Below are 20,886 nucleotides of genomic sequence, written 5' to 3'. Positions count from 1 at the left end.
AGGGGAGAAGGGGCTGTTGGTGTAGCTAGAAGGCAGCCACACAGCGCCGGCAAGGATTTTAAGAATATGACCTTCCCCATCTGATGCTGTCAGGTATCGGATGACCACAGCTACTGTAACCTTTACAAGAAAGAGAAGGGGCTAAATAGAAGAAAAGCACATTTGTTTTCTGTTCATTCAACCCTTTGAAAGACTATTTTGTGTTATTCTGTCAGTAGATCAGACTTATAAACTCGTATTTCAAGTTTAGCAGTCTCTGTCATAGGACTGCAGAATAGGAAACAGTTTTTTTATGCTCTACCATACGACATTTGTGACACTTTGTGAGCTGTTTTGAGCTGCACACATCCAGATAAGTTACTGTACCTACTGCAGTTTAAAACAGTAGGTGCTGAAACAATTACTCAAAAACATTGGCAAAAACTGTACAAATATGAGCATTTATTTACTTTCTCAGTTTAATATCATTGTAATTTTTGGACTGTTTGTTCTGCAAAACTAGAAATTGAAATTTCATTTCACATTTTTCCTGGTTTTCTAACTTTTTTTAAACCTTAAGATGTTGTAAAAACATGAATAAATGAAGAAAATGTACATCTGCACAATTAAGTGAGTATGCAAACGGCTGCCATTCATGTCTTTACAAGAGCCCAGTGAGCAGCATGTGAACACATACAGTGTTTGTAAGACTGGGATGAGATTAGAAGACTCTGGAAGTGCCCGTCTGTCTCTGACCTACTGCTGACATTCAGACCTGATAAGGAGACCGAAGGGAAGTGATAAAAAGGGGGAAGAATATAGAAAGACGAGGCTGGCTGTCCAAACATAAAGACATGGTACAGATTGCAGATGACTGTAATGTAAAGTCTTCAATAAAAGTGCTAAAACTTAATCTGTGGACACAAACTTCATTTATTTAAACCTTTAATGGACAATCTGAAAGTAAAATGAGATATCTTCTTATAATTATTTTAACCTAGCCAATACATTGCATTCCTATATTTCCTGAGTCATTTTTCTTGTGATTAGATTACTTATTACTTCTCATTATTATAAAAACTTCTAGTTAAATAATAGTACATTAGGAGACTGTTTGACATGAATATGTTTCTTGAAATCAAATGCTTTGCATGTTTAGAAGTCTAATCAGTGAAACAAACAAAAATGTACATTATTATTTCAAATGTAATGGTAGAGGATGCATTGTAATTTATTACATTTCATGTTAGTGAAGTGAAGTGAATCGTTTAGACTGATCATTAGTAAAAACAATATACTGTATGTGTTGCTTCCGTCCTATAACAGTAAAAATAGCATCCGTGTTTGGAACAAACACATGATGAAGCATCCTGGATACATTTAAATACAAGCTCTGAAAATCAGGAAAAATAAGGCCTGGTCTTTTTTGTGCCATCCTGCAGCTGAGTTCCAAACCATGTTTGTCAGATTCAGAGCCAGCAGTAACTTGTAGTACAACACTGTGATTTATATCCAAGTACTCTTTATATTTACAGCAGCCGTACTTTAACTTGTTCATGAAGCAGTGTGGCAGCTTTATGGAGGGACTGGCCTGAGATGCAGTTATCCTTTTAGCCTGAGCAGCTAACCAGCCCTGGAGGGCACTGCTATAATGAGACAGAAGCAGGACAGATGCAGACCACATCTGGTGCGTGGATACAGTATGCATGGGAATAACAATATCAGCATAAATGTAGAGGTGAAGGAGAGGAGTGTGTGCGAGTGTTTGTATGTATGACAACATGTCATACATACGTCAGTTGATGGTCTGAATTTTAAATTTCCCAATTCTGATCCCTATCCATCACAATATTAAAAGCACTAGGTGGATTTAATGTTGTGGCTGGGTGGTGCTTACGTTTATCAGCACTAAACTGTGACAAAGTTAAAGTCAGAACAGTTTACTTACTGCTGTTTGTGGTTTAGCTCTGTCTCCTTGTTCATCAGGTCCTGTTTCAAGTTAGCAAGCATTTCCACAGAGACGTCCACCTGCCGAGAGAGCTCAGACGCTTTATCCTCCAAGTCTTGTTTCTCCTGACTCAGCCGTTCACTCTCTTGTTTGGCCCGCTCCAGCTCAGAGCTTTTTCTCTCCAGCTCCGCCTGCAGACGGCCTACACGGGCCGCTATTTTCTGTTCCACCTACGAAGTAGTTGAGCAGTTTAATTTTCAGCTATAATTACCATGAAGCATAAGCAGCATTAAATATAAAAACATTTTGTGATAAAAGAAAGAAAATCATAGAAAATCTGTATTCATCCTTCCTCCAAACTGCAAAGGATTAAGCTTTATCAGCTACAACTGTGGACACTGGTGTAATCGTTGTTAAGTAACGCTATTTGCACTATGTTTATTTGGTCAGTAAAGAACATCCTGGTTACAATTATGAGGCTGCAGGTCTCCTTGAGTTATTCTTTCAAGATGGAAGTAATTGTTTAGTGCATGTCTGTGAAAAGTTGTTGAAAAAGCTGTTGCTGGTGATTAAATGCCCAAGAGAGAAAAGCCAATGAGTATATTCTTTTTTTGCCTCTGGAGACTTCAATAATCTAAGGGGCTGCAGGTGACTTCAGTAATACTGGTGGCTGGCAGCTACTGCTGTTTTTTCTTCCATATTATTGTATTGTTGTTGCGATACAGTGAATGGCCATTAGTGAGAGAACTTCACACAGCAGTGACCAACAGTACCCACATCATTGTGCAAGACAGAAATTATGACCTTTTTTTGGTATTTTACATGGTTTCTAATCATTTTAGTACTAATAAAAAATTGCATTTAGACAGACACTGTAGTTGTTAATTCTTCATATGCATAAGACTCTCTCAAGTCACTGAATAATTCACAGTCACCTTTTCTCTGGTACAGTATGTTTCAACACTCTTCTGTCAAAGCTGCTGCAGTTTCTGTGTGGAATTTTAAAGTCTTATAAATCAGTTAAAACCTTTCTGGCTCATGGAACAAAATGAGGTAATCCAAGATATGCACCAAAGTTGGAAAGGCAACTAACATATAACCAAAATAATACGTACCTCTTCGGACAGCTTCTCCAGCCTCTCATCCAGCTCCAGCCGTTCAAATGCCCGTGCTTTTAGCCGGGCCAAGCCTTCCTCATAGGCTGCCTCCACTGCACTAGCTGCTACATTAGCAGCCACTGCTACAGCGGTGCTGGGGTTTCCATGAGGACCCGCGTCCGAGGATGTCATAGCTTTCTTCATGAAAATCTCCCCCAGAGGAAACTCCACATTGGGAATATACCGAGCTGCAGAGTTGGAATTAGCCGGGGTCAAACTCAGGTCGTCCGCACAAGGAAGCTCACGGCAAGGGAAGCGCCGCTCCTTTAAAGCTGAAGGGCGAAGCGGCTCAAAAGGGTCGTTGTTGTTGGCGGGCGTGAGGAGAGCTCCCTCAGCCACTAGGGGCAGCAGAGCAGCAGCGTCACACACACTATTGGATTTGGAGAGGACGTAGAGGGTCTCGTAAGTGTGGTTGTACTCCAGGTGGGCACGTAAGGACGACAGGCTTCGGAAGCGCTTGTGCTCCCCGCAGCGAGGACAGCGGTATGGCAGGTCCAGAGAGGCCATTCCGTGCAGCAACTGCTGGAGGAGACGGGGCGCTCACGCAGCACAACGGTAGCGCCAGTATGAGGGCACAGGGGTCACACACCTGACAGATGCTCTCATGGTGAAGACAGGTCAATTAAAGAAAATAAGAAGAAGAGAGAGAGACCCCATGTGCAATGGAAGAGCCCAGCATAGTCACATTACCACACATAGTGGCAACATTCAACTGGTCCTCTCACTTCATCTTTCGTGGTTCCCCTGTCTGAGGCCCTAAAACAGAGAGGATACAAGTGGTTTTAACTGCTTTATAATGTGGATTCTGGTCTAACAAATTAATCAAAAGAACATAATCAAGTTATGGAACCCTCTTACAAAAAAAGTAAAGTGAGTTAAGAAATAATTGAACCATTAAACAGTTCAGAGAAAGAATCTTATAACATGATTAGACGCTACCATTACGTTCCTGCCATTTTTTATGCCAATTATGAAAGATTTTGTAACCCACACGAGGAAAACAAACATCACTCTCATATCTGTGTTGGTCCCTAATCCAACATTCATCTCTAGTTCTTTGTTAAAGGTAGAGAAATGTTGAGTACAGGAAAATACATTTAATTCAATTATTTTCCCCAATGAGTTTCTGATTACAATTAATCTTGGATTCACAAAACTGGAGTCTAGGGAAAATACTTGTTTTAAAAATAGATTTGTTGTCCCCTTAAAAAAAATCTATTTGAGTTTTTGTAAAAACTTGGCCAAGGTGCAAAAACGTTGATGGAATAAAGACAAAATACTCCCGAGATGCAAAAGGTGTAAAAAAACAACTCATCTTACATTGTTCTACATATTGTTTAATCTTAGTCAGCAAGAACAAAAAAAGATCCTGAATGTTAAGTATTTTTAAAGACTGAACATATACCAACCCCAATACATAGTATTGCCTTAATTGGCTTTTTTAAAGTATTAGCAACCCATCGGGTACAGGTTTAACAACAAGCAACACTAAAGCCTATTTCTGCCAAACAGTTTGAGTCTGAACAGTGTGCATGTCAGCTGCAGCCCGTGCAGCAGATAGTGCACAGTTTGTATAACAACATGGATTTGGAGTCTTACAGCTGGGCAGGAATGATTACACCAATTCAGAACAGCCTATAAAAATTTCTCTCTCTCAAATTTCTACAGCATTTATTAACGAGCACGGCAGTAGGCATACACATTGGCAGGGTAATCACAAATCACAGATGCAGACTGTTCTTCACAGAGAGCTCACACACTGGAAATCCCCAGCAGCCACTGAGACTGTTATTAGAAGTCTGGTGAGGCTGGATCAGGGAGTGTTCTGGCGAGTCGTGCCCACTTATTAAAAAAGGAGGATTTCACAGACGAAGTCCCGACACCACAGTCAGCAGGCATTCCCCTTCTGCTTGAAATTAGTAACAGAAAGAAGTGAGGCTGCTCGGTGGCCACATGTCACATCCTGCCAATGGAGCTCAGCTATGACATCTTGGAGGTCAAAAACCTACAGTATATGGTCCAGTGAGTGGTAAGCGAAAACAACACTCAAGGCTTTCAATCAAATTTGCTGACAACACCAATCATGTACAAACTAATTTAAATTTATGAATTTTAATTTTGAAGCTTTCTTAAAAGATCATTTTCCTAAACATCCGTATTCGTCTTGAATATAAAAAACTCCAGGTGAGAAATCTTAAAAATACAACCAGTGATTGCTCGACAAGTTGTTTTTTTTCCAGATCTTTGTTTATTTTCTACTGTAGGAAATGAGCAGCAAATCTTGCCATTTGGAAATAAGGTGGTCATTTTTCACTAGTCCTGAAATGTAACTTATTTAGCCGCTTATCAAAATAGACTGAATAATCAACTTATTGCAGATCCACTATGAACCATCATTACCCTTTATTTTAAGTATGATGGATAAACTTTTTGTTTTAAATCAGCATTTTTCTTCATGAACGAGTGCTTTTTAAATGAAAACCAAGTGGGGCATATCTCATTAGTCTCATTAGACAATACTTGGTTTGACACTTATTTTTTATTTTTATTTTTTTATTTTACTGTAAAAATAAATAGCAATCAGTCTTACCTTAGCAGCTATCTGCATCTTTTATTGGTCTCTACATTTAAACTTCCAACTAACAGGCTGTGATGGAATGTACAAGAAATCTTTTAAAATAAAGTTTATTGACTTATTGTTTTGTATAGAAAATGTCACATTGTTTGTTGCAGTACTATTTTGAGATACCAACATACAGTTATTTGCTTTGTAATAATGATTCTAAAATATCACAGTGACAAGCACAATATTAAGAATTTCTGTTTGGCTTTCTTACAGTATAATGTACTTTGTACAGAACTGCCTTTGTACTAAGTTCAGTTGTCCTTGAATCATTTTAGTTCAGGGCTTATGGAAATACACACGCATTAGTAAAGACTTCAATACTATTACAGCTAAAGGGCACACTTGACTGACATGGAAGGCCATTAAAATATCACCATAATTAGTTGTTTTACTTCTGTCTCTTCGGTTACCATAGTCTGAACTTTTAATGGAGAACTACTTTTTAAAAGCTCTTTGCTCGGAAAATAACAGTCTCATTTGCATTGTCTGTCAATCTCATACAAGCTTTCACTTAGATGGCCAAACGAGGCATTAAATTTAGTCCAATGAAGGCATATTCTGTACAGAGCAGACCTGTAGGAAACAGAGCGAGGCTTTGACCATGGTTCTTTACAGCATGGCCTCGAGTGAGACGCACAGCATCTTGACTAATAAACCCTTGTAGCAGGGCAGCAACCTAAAGTTTATAGGTGTTTAAAAACTGTCCTACAAAACAGGTTTTTGAATACTGAATTAAGAGAAATAAAGGTATTGAAATGAGATAGAGTAACAAAAGTGTGGGTGGAAGGAGTAAGTAGATATAGTGCAGGAGGCTCACATAGAAGTACGCTAGAATCACAGGTATTGAGTCTTATTACTCTGATCATAATGAATCAAATTATTAGAAATACTCACTCTTCTCTCTTAAGGGCTGTACCTTTTACATTGAAATCATCATTAGAGGTACTGTATGTGGTCACTGCTGGTTAACAGAGGGGATAAGGTGCTATGCTGCAGCTCTGCACACAAACACCCTGACTGCTTAGTTACAAATGTATCAATTCTGTTTCCGATTGAATTGATTGATTCTGGTTCTAAAAAATTATTTAATATGATTCCAAAATGGTTTTTAAATAGCTTTAAAAGGGTCTTATGTTTGGATAGAAATATCTATTTTTATTGTTGTTCCTGTTTGTCATTCCGGTGCAGATTGGTTTATTATTGCGACCTAACTGGGAACCCCCTCCCCACTCAAACACTCTTGGTAGACAGAATTCGAAGCAGAAGACAATGCATAATACCACTAGCATCTGATTCAAACCTCAGGCTTTGCAAATAAATGGTACAACATACATACAACATATTTATATTTATTCCCACACACTGCAAGCTCAACTATTTCAGTGGGTGATCCCTCCTTGACCCATTCTTTCTTAAGTCCACCATCCTCATACCCCCATACCACCCATGCTCAAAAAGGATATAATTCAGTTAATTTAGAGATCTACCACCTCAGTTATTATTTGGGTTTAATGGGACTCATGTTGATTTTTCGGTTCTTTAAAGCTGGTTTAAACTTTTACTATTTTATCCTAATAATTTTATTCTATTATGTGTTAGCTAGACTTACCTAAACCATCTTTGAAGAACAGGGTCCAGGAAAGCAAACAAACTTTATGCTAAAGTAGCCAACAATTCCAGTGAGCAAAACAGGTAAGTAACACCAGAGAGCGACAGTAACATATCTCTGTATCTGTCTCTATATCTATCCTACTGACAGCAGATTGAGTCAAATGGAAACAGGTGAGTATATAAGGAGGGGCGGGTCAGTTGGTGGTGGGGCAGCAAAACAAAACAAAGCAATGAGAACCATGTAAGTGTGTAGAGAGGAACTACAAGCAAGGGAATTTTCTAGTTATTTCTCAAATTATTATAAATACAAATGGGCTTGTCTTGTTTGAATGGGCCACTCAATAGTGCATATAAGTAGATCATTACTGAATTTATTCATGATTATCTTTTTTATTACTTTAAACTAGTTCATCACTGTCACCAATGGAAACAGATCCAAGGAACTAATGACATGAATGCTACTAAAATGATGAATAGTCTTAGCTGGGCATTTATACTTCTCATTCACTAAGTGAGGTGACTGTGGCTCAAGAGGCAGAGCATCCATCCATCCATCCATTATTTTTAACCACTTAACCTGTTTCAGAGTCCATCCCAGCTGTTTTTGGGCGAGAGGCTGTGAACACCCTGGACAAGTCTCAATCTCCGGGCCAATACTGCATGTGGACCACTCGGCCCCTCTTCCTTTTGTCACTGAGGGCTCCCAACAGCCCACCGTTCCAGACAACCACAACAGATCACAACCTACCCCCTTCTGCCTCACTGTGGACAAGGTCAGTTTTAGAGTTAAGAAAGACCAAGGCTAGGAAGGCCACAGGCCCAGACCATATTAGCCCAAGGCTCCTCAGGGATTGTGCAGACCAGCTCAGTTAGGTGGCCCGGTGCATATTTAATTTGAGCCTCAGCCTGGAGAGGTTCCCAGTTATGAAGAAGACCTACTGTCTGGTTCCAGTTCCTAAAACAGCACACCCTAGGGAGCTGAATCACTATAGACCAGTTGCCCTAATCTCCCACGTTATGAAGACCATGGAGATGATTGTCCTCGGCCACCTCCACGCCCAGGTGAGCTCAACGCTGAACCCGCTGTAGATCACTTATCCACCTGGCATCGGGGTGGATGACACTGTCATCTACCTGCTGCATCAGGCCCTATCCCACGTGGACTCCCCTGGGAGTACTGCGCAGGTCATGTTCTTCAACTACTACAGTGCTTTTAACACCATCCAGCCGCCACTGCTGGAGAGGAAGCTGGAGGTGGCAGGCGTGGACATCAGCAACATCGAGCAACATCTGGCTGCATAGACCATCAACTACCTCACTGAGAGACCACAGTACGTGACAATGCAGGTCACAGGTCGTACTTCCCCACAGCTATCAGACTGCACAACACATCAATACAGTGAGACACAAATGGGAGTAACTTTTTAGTGTTTTAGTGTGTATAGTTATTATTAGAGAAACTTTGTGTCTGTTACGTAACTTTTATGTGCTCTTGTGCAATATTCGTTTAGGTTAGGGATGAGGGGAAATATCTTTGATTTAATGTGTGGTGCAATATATGGTGCTTGTCTTTTCACTGCTGGAACACTGGAATTTCACAATCGTGGGATCAATAAAGTCTTATCTTATCTTATACAGTCAGAGAAACATTCACACTTGTCTGCACGTTAATTTGGCACAATTCTTTATGCCGGATGCCTTTCCTGACACAACCACAATTTCTACTGGGCTTGGGACCTACACTGCACGGCTGGGGATGGGGATGGGCTTTTGGGAGTTCAGTGTCTTGCCCAGAGACACTTCGACATGTGGTCGGAGTGTCTCTGGACGGCCACTCTACCTACTTAGCCACTGCTGCCCCCACTTAAGGGCATTTTAGAGTCCACTCCATACAGAAAGGCCACAACCGGCAAGGAGATTTCACCAAAAGCAGGGCCGGTGCATGGCAGCTCCCCCATGGCAGAGTGTGTGTGTGTGTGTGTGCGTGTGTGTGTGTGTGCATCCATTACATTCAGTCATGTTCATGAAGGTGTACACCTCATATAATCTGACATTTCTACCTCTGTTGACACAGTGTGTTCATCTAAACAGCACCACATTTCCTTCGCAGCTCCACCTTCCTCATTATGAACAACACATTTGGTCTGGTTTAAATTAAGAATTATTGTCCAAGTATTTGTTTATTAAAGGGGGATTATTTCTCTCATGCAGCAAAACCCTAATACTGGTCTGATTAATTTTCACTATATGGTCAATTCCATGAGGCATGTCTCTTACATGAGACACAAAGGAACAATTAACAGAGTTACAGTAATAAAATAGTTATCCCTTATTTTATCTGTGCAAAGATACTGTGGCCTTGACTGCAATCATTGCAAGAATTCGTAACTCTGCACCATCTGACAACGCAAATGATGTCCCTGTTAAAAGTGCATATTTTAAAGCATTAACAGCAAACGATCAAATTGGTCTGGATTCATTCATAAGTAACTAATGTGGCCAATTACATTTAAAACTGCCACTCAACAATTTGCTTCACCTGATGGGCACTGCAGCTCTGTCTCACAGTCAGGTGAGATTTACTCTTGTAAGCCTGTGCTCTCTGATAAACGTTTGTTTTGCTTGGAGCTGTGAGGAGGAGGGTGACTCAAGGTGTATCACAGCCATCATTTCGGTCCTCTGCAAAGCTTCACACAGAGATGCTGCGGCTTTTAACTCAAACTGGCAGTTAGCAGTATGCTACTGTACACAATACTGAAGGTGCCAAGACTATATGACTATATGAAAGCAGTGACATGAGCTCATCCTACTCTACTCCTACATCCTACTTGCTGATGATATTTGTCATTTAAAGAATATGCTCCTCCCACTACCATATTATGATTTTCACAGCCATTATCTCGTATGGGAAACCTTCTGAGCACTGACATGTAGCTAGCACAGGCTACACTATACCCTACAGAGTCCTTATAAACTGGGACTATGAAGGCTTTCAATGTCCTGTGCATGTCAAAGTGTATTAGCCCAGAGTAAGCCATGGGACTCCCATGACAGGATAATCTCACAGCCTGGGGCTCCTCACCTGACAGCAAAGGGCAAACACTACCACTTATGGTGAGAAACATTCAGCACAGTTTGGTTATTACACACAGAGACACCACTGGGTTATTCACCAATTAAAGTTTTATGGTAGATTGGCAATGAGAAAAAACCTTATAGGCTAGAGTTTACAAGATGGCCTATGAAGTCAGCTGGAAGAAGATTGTTTGGTGTGACCAGGCCAAAATGAATCTTTTTGGTCATCAGAATGGACACTATAAGAACCTGGGCAACGGTTGTTTTATGTACAGTTATCAAAGCCGTGGAAGCTTGTAGCTTCTTCAGAGTACTCTCAGATGTCCTACTGTTGTCCCTCACTATTCCCCCGTTTGAACAGTCAATCAGATTTTGTGTTCTAGACAGATTAATGCATGTACCACATTCCTTTTGTTTCATAATGGTAGATTCAACTGTACTCCAAGAGGCATTCGGAGTATCAATTGATTTAATCAATTTGTTTAATATTTTTGATTTCAATTACTTTCAACATTTATTCAATGTTATAAAGTAATAATAGATTTAAACTTTCAAAGGGGGCTGAATGTATGTATGTGGGAATCCTTGTATTCTCTACTTTATTCATTTCCACAGATCAGGAAAGTGAATACTGACTTTTTGATAAAAGAATATAAAAATATGTAATTGACCTTGCAGTTTCCTAGACAAATTAATTATTAGGGTATTAAAATTAAGTGTTTATCCAGCACTACTGCTGACTACAACTATGGCTAAACTTTTGCATTTGTAACTTCCAGGACCAGATCTGGGAGAGAAATTGTGTTGTGCCAAGCTTCATATGTATGTACATGTGTTGGGCCCAGCAAGACTGAAGATGAAGGTCTTATAAAGGAAAGATTGGTGGTCATATTTTGACGGTATCTGAGATCCTCGGATTCCTACGGTAACATGATCTTTACGTTTATGGCGTTTATGGTAGAGGACTGAGTATTCAGTGAAGATTAAATACTTCCTGTTGCAGAAAGACAGACATGAGGCACTCTGCCTAACACGAATGGTAGAATGTAATAAAATTTTATGTCACTCATAAGGCGCATGTGACTATCTGGTGGCTAGTAAACAATAAAGAAGAATAAGTAAATGTTGCATGGGAGCAATTCACACATTTGTGTCAGTGTTTTTAGTGGTTTTAGATGCATTCCTGCATTTACCCCGGTCTTTGGCAGGCACAAGCTGTCAGAAAAGTCCAAAGCCCCTAAGGCTACAATAATAAGCCCGCTCCTTGATCTCTAACTGATGGTTGAATGAACATCATTTTACAGGCAAGCGCAACAATAGGAGAACGGCCAGGAAATGCCAAAGCCAGCAGTGCATGGGCACAGTGTTACTGCAAATCCTTTGAAAACTAAGGATAATTATGAAATAAGAATATTCCCCCAAAATGCACATTTTACTCCTGTTTGATTAATTCTGGATAAAGAAAAGTCTGGGCCAGTTGTTTTAGAGACTTAAAACAATAAAATGTTCTCAAATAAAGCAATGGGCATTAAAGTTTAGAGTCACGGCCAGTCTGGGGAATAAGAGAAGGTGGGTTTTGGTGTGTCTAATATTTAGATCTGCTCTTTATGTGAATTTTATGTGTTCCTACCTTGCAAACATAAACTGAGTGACAACATCCTGACAAGTCCTACCGTGTGACTACATACTAGCCTGATCTGTGAAAGTGCCGAGCTGTAAATCAGTCAGCACATAAAAGAGAACATAAACACTCTTACGTATCATCAGAATGTAAACAAAACCATCTTCCCAAAACAGCACAAATACAATACTGGCATTTAAATTGTGGAAGATTTCTATCTGCTCTGGGATCATGGGTAATGAATATGGATTCACTATTGCAGTTCAGTTCTCAGAGCCATGCACACACGCATAGTGAATGAAAACCCACATGACCCTCCACACTCACCACTAACAATATTCAGTGCACGACAGACAGCATAATATTCCGGATCAGGAGGAATCCATGCTTGATGTGACCATGAACATGGCTGCTGGAAACTGCTATCAAAAAAATCTGTGTTTGATCAGTGAATGAAGCAGCTGGGCTTGAGGACTGCACACAGGCGTGCACCATGTGTACGCATGTTGTGAACTGCTAAAGTGCATGTACACACATGAACACAGCTCTTTCTAGAGTTGGTCTTTCAAGGCCTTTGTAACTCAGTTATCAAATTATCCTCATTCTCTGCAGAAAAAAACATTTGTTTCCTGCATTCATCTCTCCCTTATTTCAGTTCAAACATTTGTCCCATCTGCTTTTACAAATACAGCAGCATATAGGCCAATGCTCACTGACTCTGAGTCGGATTTCTAATGCACTGTGGTCACATGACAATTTTCCAAACTCCAGGAGTCCTGGCTGTTTGTCACTTCACCAGTGTGCTGCTATACCAGTTAAGTGACACTGGGAGACTTTGAGACTCCCAGGGCAATATTTTTATTACTGTTAATATTACCAGGATTTCCTTTCAAAGTGTGCTCAAGGAAGCAGTAGGAACCTACTGGGCAAGAGTTAAGTTTCTGAACTTCACTGCAAGAAAATAATAAATAATGTGGTTTATGATACATTTTTTATGACATCATGCTGCATACGTACAGTAAACAATCAGCTTAACAGTTCTGTGTGCACTAAATTAACAACTTGTAGTACACCACATCTTAATAATTCTAAGTACATCATTAGCAGGTAGACTCGTCCTCAGGCCAGTGAGCCGATCAAAGTCTTCTATCGGTCTGAAGAGCGGTTTTAAGCTTTCTGTTAACAACCATGTGAACATTGGCAAATTCGGTTCTTAAACAATTACTGATCCTTATATCTGCACTGCACATGGATCAATCATAAGCAGCACATCATGAGGGTGTGGACGCGCGGCATCACCAAATGTCATCTTACAGCAATGAACACCGCCGTACACACTTAAAGGCACAAATGGGCCTGGAGTTGGGTTAAATCGCCCCGATGCTTATGGCAACAAATGTGCTCTCTCGGAGGAAGAAGCAATAAGCGACAGCCTGACATGTATCCTAATTTCTCCTGTTTTCCCAGCAGCACTGGCTCATCGCTGGACTCTTCTCCCGACGTTGCGTAAAACCGCTGCACGGGAGCAGCGGCGTCAATGAAGCCATAATTGAAAACATACGAGGCAGACGCACACATGCATACACGGCAACATAAATGTGGAGAAGACGGGGGTTAAAAAAAAGGAAATGTGCGTGTCACTCACCTCGCAATCTTCTCCCCATTTTTTTCCGCTCCAACCAAGGAACCGCTCCAGCCCTCACTGACGTCACGAAGCCCCTCTCTGCAGCAGAGAGCAGCAGGCCTGCAGAGGACGAGCAGGGAGGAGAGACAGGGACAGGAGGGAGGAGATGTGCGTAAGGAAGAGAGGGAGAAAGAGAAAGAGAGAGAATGCTTCAGCTGAGGCAAAAAAGAAAATCATAAAAATACAGCCCTCCCATCTCCTGTTTAGGGAGAGAGTTACTGTACCGACTCCCACCGGGTCTGTGGATGTGGACAAAGATGACAACCTTGTTCAGCACATACAGGAGGGAAAGACAGACAACATACCCTATTGCAAGATGTGAGGACAGTTTGGTCCTGCTTGGCTCTGTGAATCAGTCGCCATCAAATGATAGGGGATTGAGAAACACCATCCACATGTCACAAATGTTACTATTTAGCAACCTGTCAGTAGAGGTGGATATTGTTAAAAAAAAAAATCTTTGATACACGATACCAACACTTTGAGTTTGATACCAGAAATTTTTTTGATACAAGTTTTATAAAAAATGACTCTACATGTTTTTTATATTTATATATATTACCTAAATATTTACCAAAGCTATAAGTTGTCTGCTAAAACATCATAAAATGTATGTAAGCCAGATTTGAAGTGGGAACCTACAGGTTACCAGATGGCTGATGTACCTCCTGAACCACAGCCATTCTAACAAAAGGATTACAGTAAAAAGGAACAAAATACAAATATTTTCAATTTTTAAAAGATGAACAGTAGGGAGTGTCAAATGCTTCATGCTTACTGGCTTGCTGATGAAGTTTACTCATTGAAATTCTGTATTGAAGCCATTTTTCAAAACTCAATAGTAGCGAAGCAATCCAGGCGGTGCCATAAAAGCCCTAAAGTGTGGTACCCAGCCCTACTTGTCACTCTGGGTATGGGTCTTTAGGGGTCAGTCTTTATTCAAAAGGTGTCATGAGACGTCCTTGAATTCATAATTGGCTGCAGCTTGTTTTCTTCTGGGGATACTCAATAAAATTAAAAGTAGCCAAGATGGAAATTGTTGTATTATTGCCATTATTTTGATTCACTAAAAGTTGTTGGATAATTTAAAAAAATCCCCCTAAAAATCTGTGAATTCTATGAAACAGGCGTGATCAAGCTGGTGTTAAGTTGATCGATAAAGTTCTGTCAGTGTTGCTGGGCAGACAACTGCAGGATGCTGTTTAAATCCATCCACCCATCTATTACCTGCAATAGCTACACCACTTGTCCTGTTAAGGGCTCCAGGTGGGCTGGACCTGATCCAAGCTGCCACTGGGCAACAGGCTGCTGAGACTTGTACTGAGACAGTCAGTTGTTTACACTCATATTCACTATAGTTTTATGGCTAAAACGAAATATATATAACATTAGCACAATGGAAAGCAATCTGCAAGTGGGCAAACTGAATCAACAGTTTAATATTAGTAAATGTTAGGCACTAAAATCTACTGGTCATAACAGGAGTATAGGGACAGTGCCAGAGGGGGGATCCCCCCCCCCCCCCTCGCCAGAGTAAGAAGATTGTAAGTATTAGCTCTAGCACTTTCAGCTCAAGGAGAACTGACAAAATCTGAAGCTGTAATAAATCATTATCAACATAAATAAAGAATATTACATTATCACTGACATCTTAGGTGTTTTCATATATTTTGTCACAACATAATTTTGTAGCAGGTGCAATGAGGCAGACTGGTCCTGTAAAGGATAGATTTTTACCTCTCCCCAACGGTTTATTATCATTTGTTTATGACTAGTTCGAGTCACAAATAGGGGTTAAGTTATATATTTTAAATTTCTGTCACTGAACAATAACTTTATAAAGACACTATTAGCCTATTAATATTAAGTTTATTATTTCAAAAAAGGTTTTTAAATTTGAGTTTCTAACCTTTTCTAACCTTCTAATCACAATCTGAGCCCCTTCAGTAACTTCTCTCCATTGGCTTCTCATAAAATCTAGAATAGAATTTTAAACCCTGCTTCTTACATATAAAGCCCTCAAGCTTTATATGTATCAACCGCCATCATATAAAAGATCTCATAGTACCACATCATCCCAGTAGACCACTTCGATCTCAGAATGCAGGCCTACTTGTGGTTATATAATTCAATTCAACTTCATTTATATAGCGCCAATTCAGAACAAATTTATCTCAAGGCACTTTACAGAATAAAGTCTAGACTATACAGAGAAAAGCCAACAATTCCCCCCTTCAGCAATCATAGACAGCGTTCAGATCACCATTTATCAGTTCATTTCTTGTTACCAATACACATTCCAACCTTCATCTTCTGTTCTATATTTCTGCGTCCAAATACAGAATCGTCACACTTTGGCAGAAAACTGAATTCAACAATGATGCATATTATTGCTTGCGAATAAAAATTTTATTTGTAGGAAGATTGCCTTACGTCTCTCTTACTTGAGATTCCTAACCGAATTTTACATTTAAAATTGAATAAATACAGTGAATACAGTTTAAAGAAATACTCCAGTAATTAACAACTTGCAGTGAATCTTAAAATGCTTTTTGCCATGATGAAACAGTTCAATTAATAGCAAATTCCTAAGGTTTTTTTGGGCATCTGTGCTTTTTTTTCTTTAGAAAGGTGATCGTACATGGGTTATGAGGGAGGAGAAGTCAGTATCAGTGCATTTCTTTTTGGGTCCTTGACATCACAAAGTTTGGGAACACTCTGGATCTATTTACGTCGAGTGTTTGTGTATTACAGTGGGAGGTCATACCTCCTGCCACCAATCACCCATTAAGTTGATATGTGGTGACAGGAAAGAGAAACAGAAACAAGATTGCACAACAAGAAATCAGCTTTTATTCTCCATCTGAGGTTTTGGTACCGTACATCATGGCATGGGGGGTTTATACTATATACGATACTGTATACTTTATACAATTATACTACGCACAATTTGAGCCTTTGTTGTCTTCAGCAGGTTTCCTATTAATTAAAGCATTATCACACATAATATACACAATGTACACAATGTAAATTGGGCCATTTAGATGGTTTCAACTAATTGAATGTGTAAATATTGTTTATGGAACGTATAACGTCACACTTTGGATAATAAATCACAACTGTGGTTCAGGGGTTAGAGCAGTCATTCACTAATCCTAGAGTTGTCGGTTTGATTCCTGGCCCCTCCTGTCACATGTCGAAGTGTCCTTAAGCAAGACACTTAACCCTGAATTAGATGGTCCCATTGAGTGCAGAACAGCTGCAATATGGGTCAATGAGAAGCTGTGTTAAGTACTGTGGGTACCAATAAAGTAGAAAAGCACTATATAAGTGCAGACCATTTACCATTTAAAAGTGTGTACATAAGTAAAGACAGTCATTAAAAGTGCCATATGTTCTTTTGTGTATTAATGCACACTAAATCCCTCTTTATCTAGTAAAATCTTTGATTTATAAGGATGAACCTCGCAGGTTAATGTTTAGTGTAGCTTAAAAATAAACACAGCCATAACCAAGAAGTGTATCTGTGAGTGGGAGAGAGGGAATGAATTAGAGTGAGAGTTTCAGAATCCCCAGATCTCACATTTAGGAGCTCAAGCACCACTTACTGGTCAGAGAAGAGAAGTACATCATGCGCAAACTACCATTTTTAAAACAATGACTGAGCATCATTGTGGATAACTGACTTACTTGTAAAAGTACCAAATAAACATGTAACCATAGTTAGCACTGAATAACTGTCGCACTACTCCCTTACATTGTTCGTGCATACGAAATATTTTTTAACATGTCATCACATACTGAGTAACACACAGCTCGTTTGAGACTTTTTGTCCAGTTTGAAAACTAACATTAATTTTACTGTAAGAGGCACAAACAGTATTATACATAACAAACTATAAAAGCTATTATAAATATCACACATGTATAATTAGTTATTAGTAATAAGAAAAACAAAACCTACGACATCATTACCTTTTATACCATACATGATGTGACATGAATTATCAACATAAAGAGACACAAATACAAGCCAAGTACAGGCTGTCACCTGTAACAACAGAAAATAACCATTTTTATGGTAGTGTCTGATTTTAGGATGCCAAACTGACGAAAATACATTCAATAAAGTACAGTTCTTCACAATGTACTCCTTTGTCCAATAAAACGTATAAAATTAAAATTGCAATTAAAGTGCCAAACTCTTTTTTTTTGTACTCTAATGTTTTTAATTAATTCATTTAGTCCGCTCAACTTTATTCTTAGCAAGTACGGAGAACATTAAGGTGTCAAATGGGCCATAATTCATCACACTTCAACCATCAATTTATTCGTTCCAAATGGCAACATTTTCCTTACTAATTTTCTCTGTAAAGCTTGTAGGAAATCAATGATATAGTGTGTTCTTTGTGGCCTGGGAGTATTTACATAAGAGCTTACTGTGCTGATCAAATAGACAGTAAATTTTTTACTCTAGAATGATTCTAAATGACATACACACCTTATCCTGTCGCTTCTGTCACATACAATTTAACTTTGTAAAGGTGGAAATTCTTACATTAAAATGTATGTAAACACCAAATGTAAAAAAAAAAACAAATATAGATTTTTTTGGTGTTATTTACTTATAATTTATAATTAATATCTTCTTTAGCAATGTTTGTATGGTATATATTTACTCTAATTAAACATGGCTGCATCATTTGTTTGTATATCAATTAAAACCAAAATCCCCACAGCACTAAGACATTCAGACATTTTAATAAACACCCATCACGTACTGTAGCCTGAATAAAATGAAGATTAATCAATTATTCTGAACTTTACTATAACACTTTATATTGTTTAAATGTAATTGTAGATCATCAATCCTGCCTATTACGCCCTTCATCGATGCTAAGTGATACGTGTGCTGCAGGAACAGGAGATTTTCACCTAGCTCAGTATCATATAAACTAACAAGTGAGCAAAGCAGTTGTGGATGTATCTTTGCATTTTATAAATGTAGATTTAATGTCTGATTTATCCTTGAATGTTTCCTGCGGTTTAGAGTAACAGCTGATCCCTTGAGGCAGTTTCTTAAACATATAACCCCTTCTATAATTAAAAAAGTAAAAACCCAAACCTGTTACATCAATCTCTACCCCTCTACGCCCTCTACATGCTGCACTCCTCTAGTCATGACAGGGAAAGACTGACACACAAAAGCCTAAAAACTCTCTCCCTCAGGAGATTTTGATAGGATCAATATGATGCTGGGCCGTTTTCTCGTTCTCACGTCAAAATCCGTAGCAAATTTAGACCGAACACCTTTATCCGTCCCTCCTTATTCATATTTATGAGAAGTGACTGACAAACTCTTTGTTGGGTAATTACAGTGTGGTGAACCTTCATTGTCTTTAGACTGGTAGAGACTGAGACATGCTGTGCTTTGGCTTGCTGCACTAATGCAAACCTCTTCCATGTAGATATTATTAGTCACTGTTTGCTTAGCAACCACAACACATGTCTGACATTTTTGTACAATGAAAACGTTTTGCCTGGAGTTTATTATATTTTGGCTGTAAAGATGCTTAAAAGGTGATAAAGGAGGAGAAAACAGAGGACAGAGTAAAGTCTCTTGTGTCATTATTATTATTATATATCAAACTAATATACTCAAGTCAATTAACAATTGTGTCTTTAAGTATTGTCAACATCAAATGTAAAATGAATGGAAGAGAAAAACATCTAGAAGCAGGTGTGGTAATCACGGGTTGGATACATCATGGAGAAAATCCCAAATTTTTATATTGGGGATGTGATTAGCTCCTTCATCGGAAATATACAGTAGCAGTCATTACTAAAAAAGAAATGTGCCTGTCTGTGTCAACTTAAGATCTATTAAATTCAATAGGTCACGTTTGACTAAATGCGCCACACTTAGCCACGTCTGTATGATGCAGCAGCAACATTTCAACAGGAAAATACCTGGAAAGCATTTAAAGCTCTGAACAGCAGGGGGAAGCAGTAATATTCAAGCATTAATTGATGAACATTATAATCTAATATTTACTAAGAGAGGTACTGCTTTTTATAACTTTGGAACCAGAATCAAATATTTTTAACGTCCGTAAATGTGCAGACATTGTGTTTTGATGGGCGATTATCCCCTTGTTGTCAGTCTGTTGTCTACACTTGTCTCATTTCTAAACTCAAACCAACATAATGCTCAGAAATGATTAGATGAATACTGGAATATGTAAAAAGGATTTGAGTGCCAAATTACTCCTCTGTAAACATTGATTTATAATTTCACAAATCCCACTGATCAGAGACCACACACTGTGCAAAGTGACAGGAAGCCTGGCTTCTTCAAAGCATGAGGAATTCTTGGTGCATCAGTAAGTCAAATGGGCCTTTGCCATCTGTTAACACTCAGGGTAACACAATAGAGCAACATACAAGACTGTGGGAGCTCAGACAATATCAATATATCACCTCAAGTCCCAATTATAGTCATTAAAAGGATAAAATGTGATGAAAATGCAGGCGAACAGCCTGAAAATCATTATCACATTCACTTCACGACAGTGCAACTCAACTGTAAGTGTACAGTTTATTATCGAGCAGTCCAGCTATGAAAATGAATGTGTGCACAGACACTTTGGGACAAAAATATAAAACATCACTTGACAATCACTTGAAGAATTATTCAAGTAATTTTATCAAACGGTGCTGCTATTACTTTTTTATCAAAGCGCTGCCGAAATGGTACAGCTCCAGAGCAGTTACTGCATCGAAGAATTATTGTCTCCTATCTCTGCTGAATCAAATGTGTGTTTTCATTTGTTCTCAATAGTCTGGTTTTGTCCAACAGCAATTAAATTGTTTCTAAGTGTAGCAGACAATGCCAGCTGTCATTTTCACTAAAATAGAAAAACTAGAAAGATATGTTGTCATGGCTGACTGTTTGAAAATGTCTGTCAAATTAAAATGTTCAATCAAGCACGAGCAACTCAGGAAGTAAAGATTATAGTGAGGGTTTTCCTTGACTGTGGTCTTTGAACCATTCAAGCAACTTACTTTTTTACGGCAAATACTGTAGTTAAATTACATTTTACACAATTACAAGTACTAGTATTTACAATCATGTTGCAATGCTGTTTTTATTTGAGTGTAATTAAACTACTACTACTTTTGAAT

General features: G+C 38.9%; 1 protein-coding gene across 1 annotated transcript in view; it reads right to left on the bottom strand.

Moving 5' to 3' along the window:
• Window positions 1-13,820, bottom strand: part of fbxo41 (F-box protein 41) — a 40,090-nt gene extending 26,270 nt beyond the window's left edge. Inside the window, exons 1-3 of the mRNA XM_067497098.1 lie at window positions 13,663-13,820; window positions 3,043-3,840; window positions 1,928-2,157 (exon numbers count right to left, since the gene is read on the bottom strand). Coding sequence (XP_067353199.1) covers window positions 1,928-2,157; window positions 3,043-3,591 — 779 coding nt within the window. The 5' untranslated portion in view covers window positions 3,592-3,840; window positions 13,663-13,820. The remainder of the gene's footprint in view (window positions 1-1,927; window positions 2,158-3,042; window positions 3,841-13,662) is intronic.
• Window positions 13,821-20,886: the final 7,066 nt, after the last annotated feature.

This window comes from Channa argus, chromosome 3 (assembly GCF_033026475.1).
Source record: "Channa argus isolate prfri chromosome 3, Channa argus male v1.0, whole genome shotgun sequence".
In the NCBI taxonomy this organism is placed as follows: Eukaryota; Metazoa; Chordata; class Actinopteri; order Anabantiformes; family Channidae; genus Channa; species Channa argus.
The sequence above is the reverse complement of the archived record's forward strand: the minus strand, read 5'-3'. Positions and strand labels throughout refer to the sequence as shown.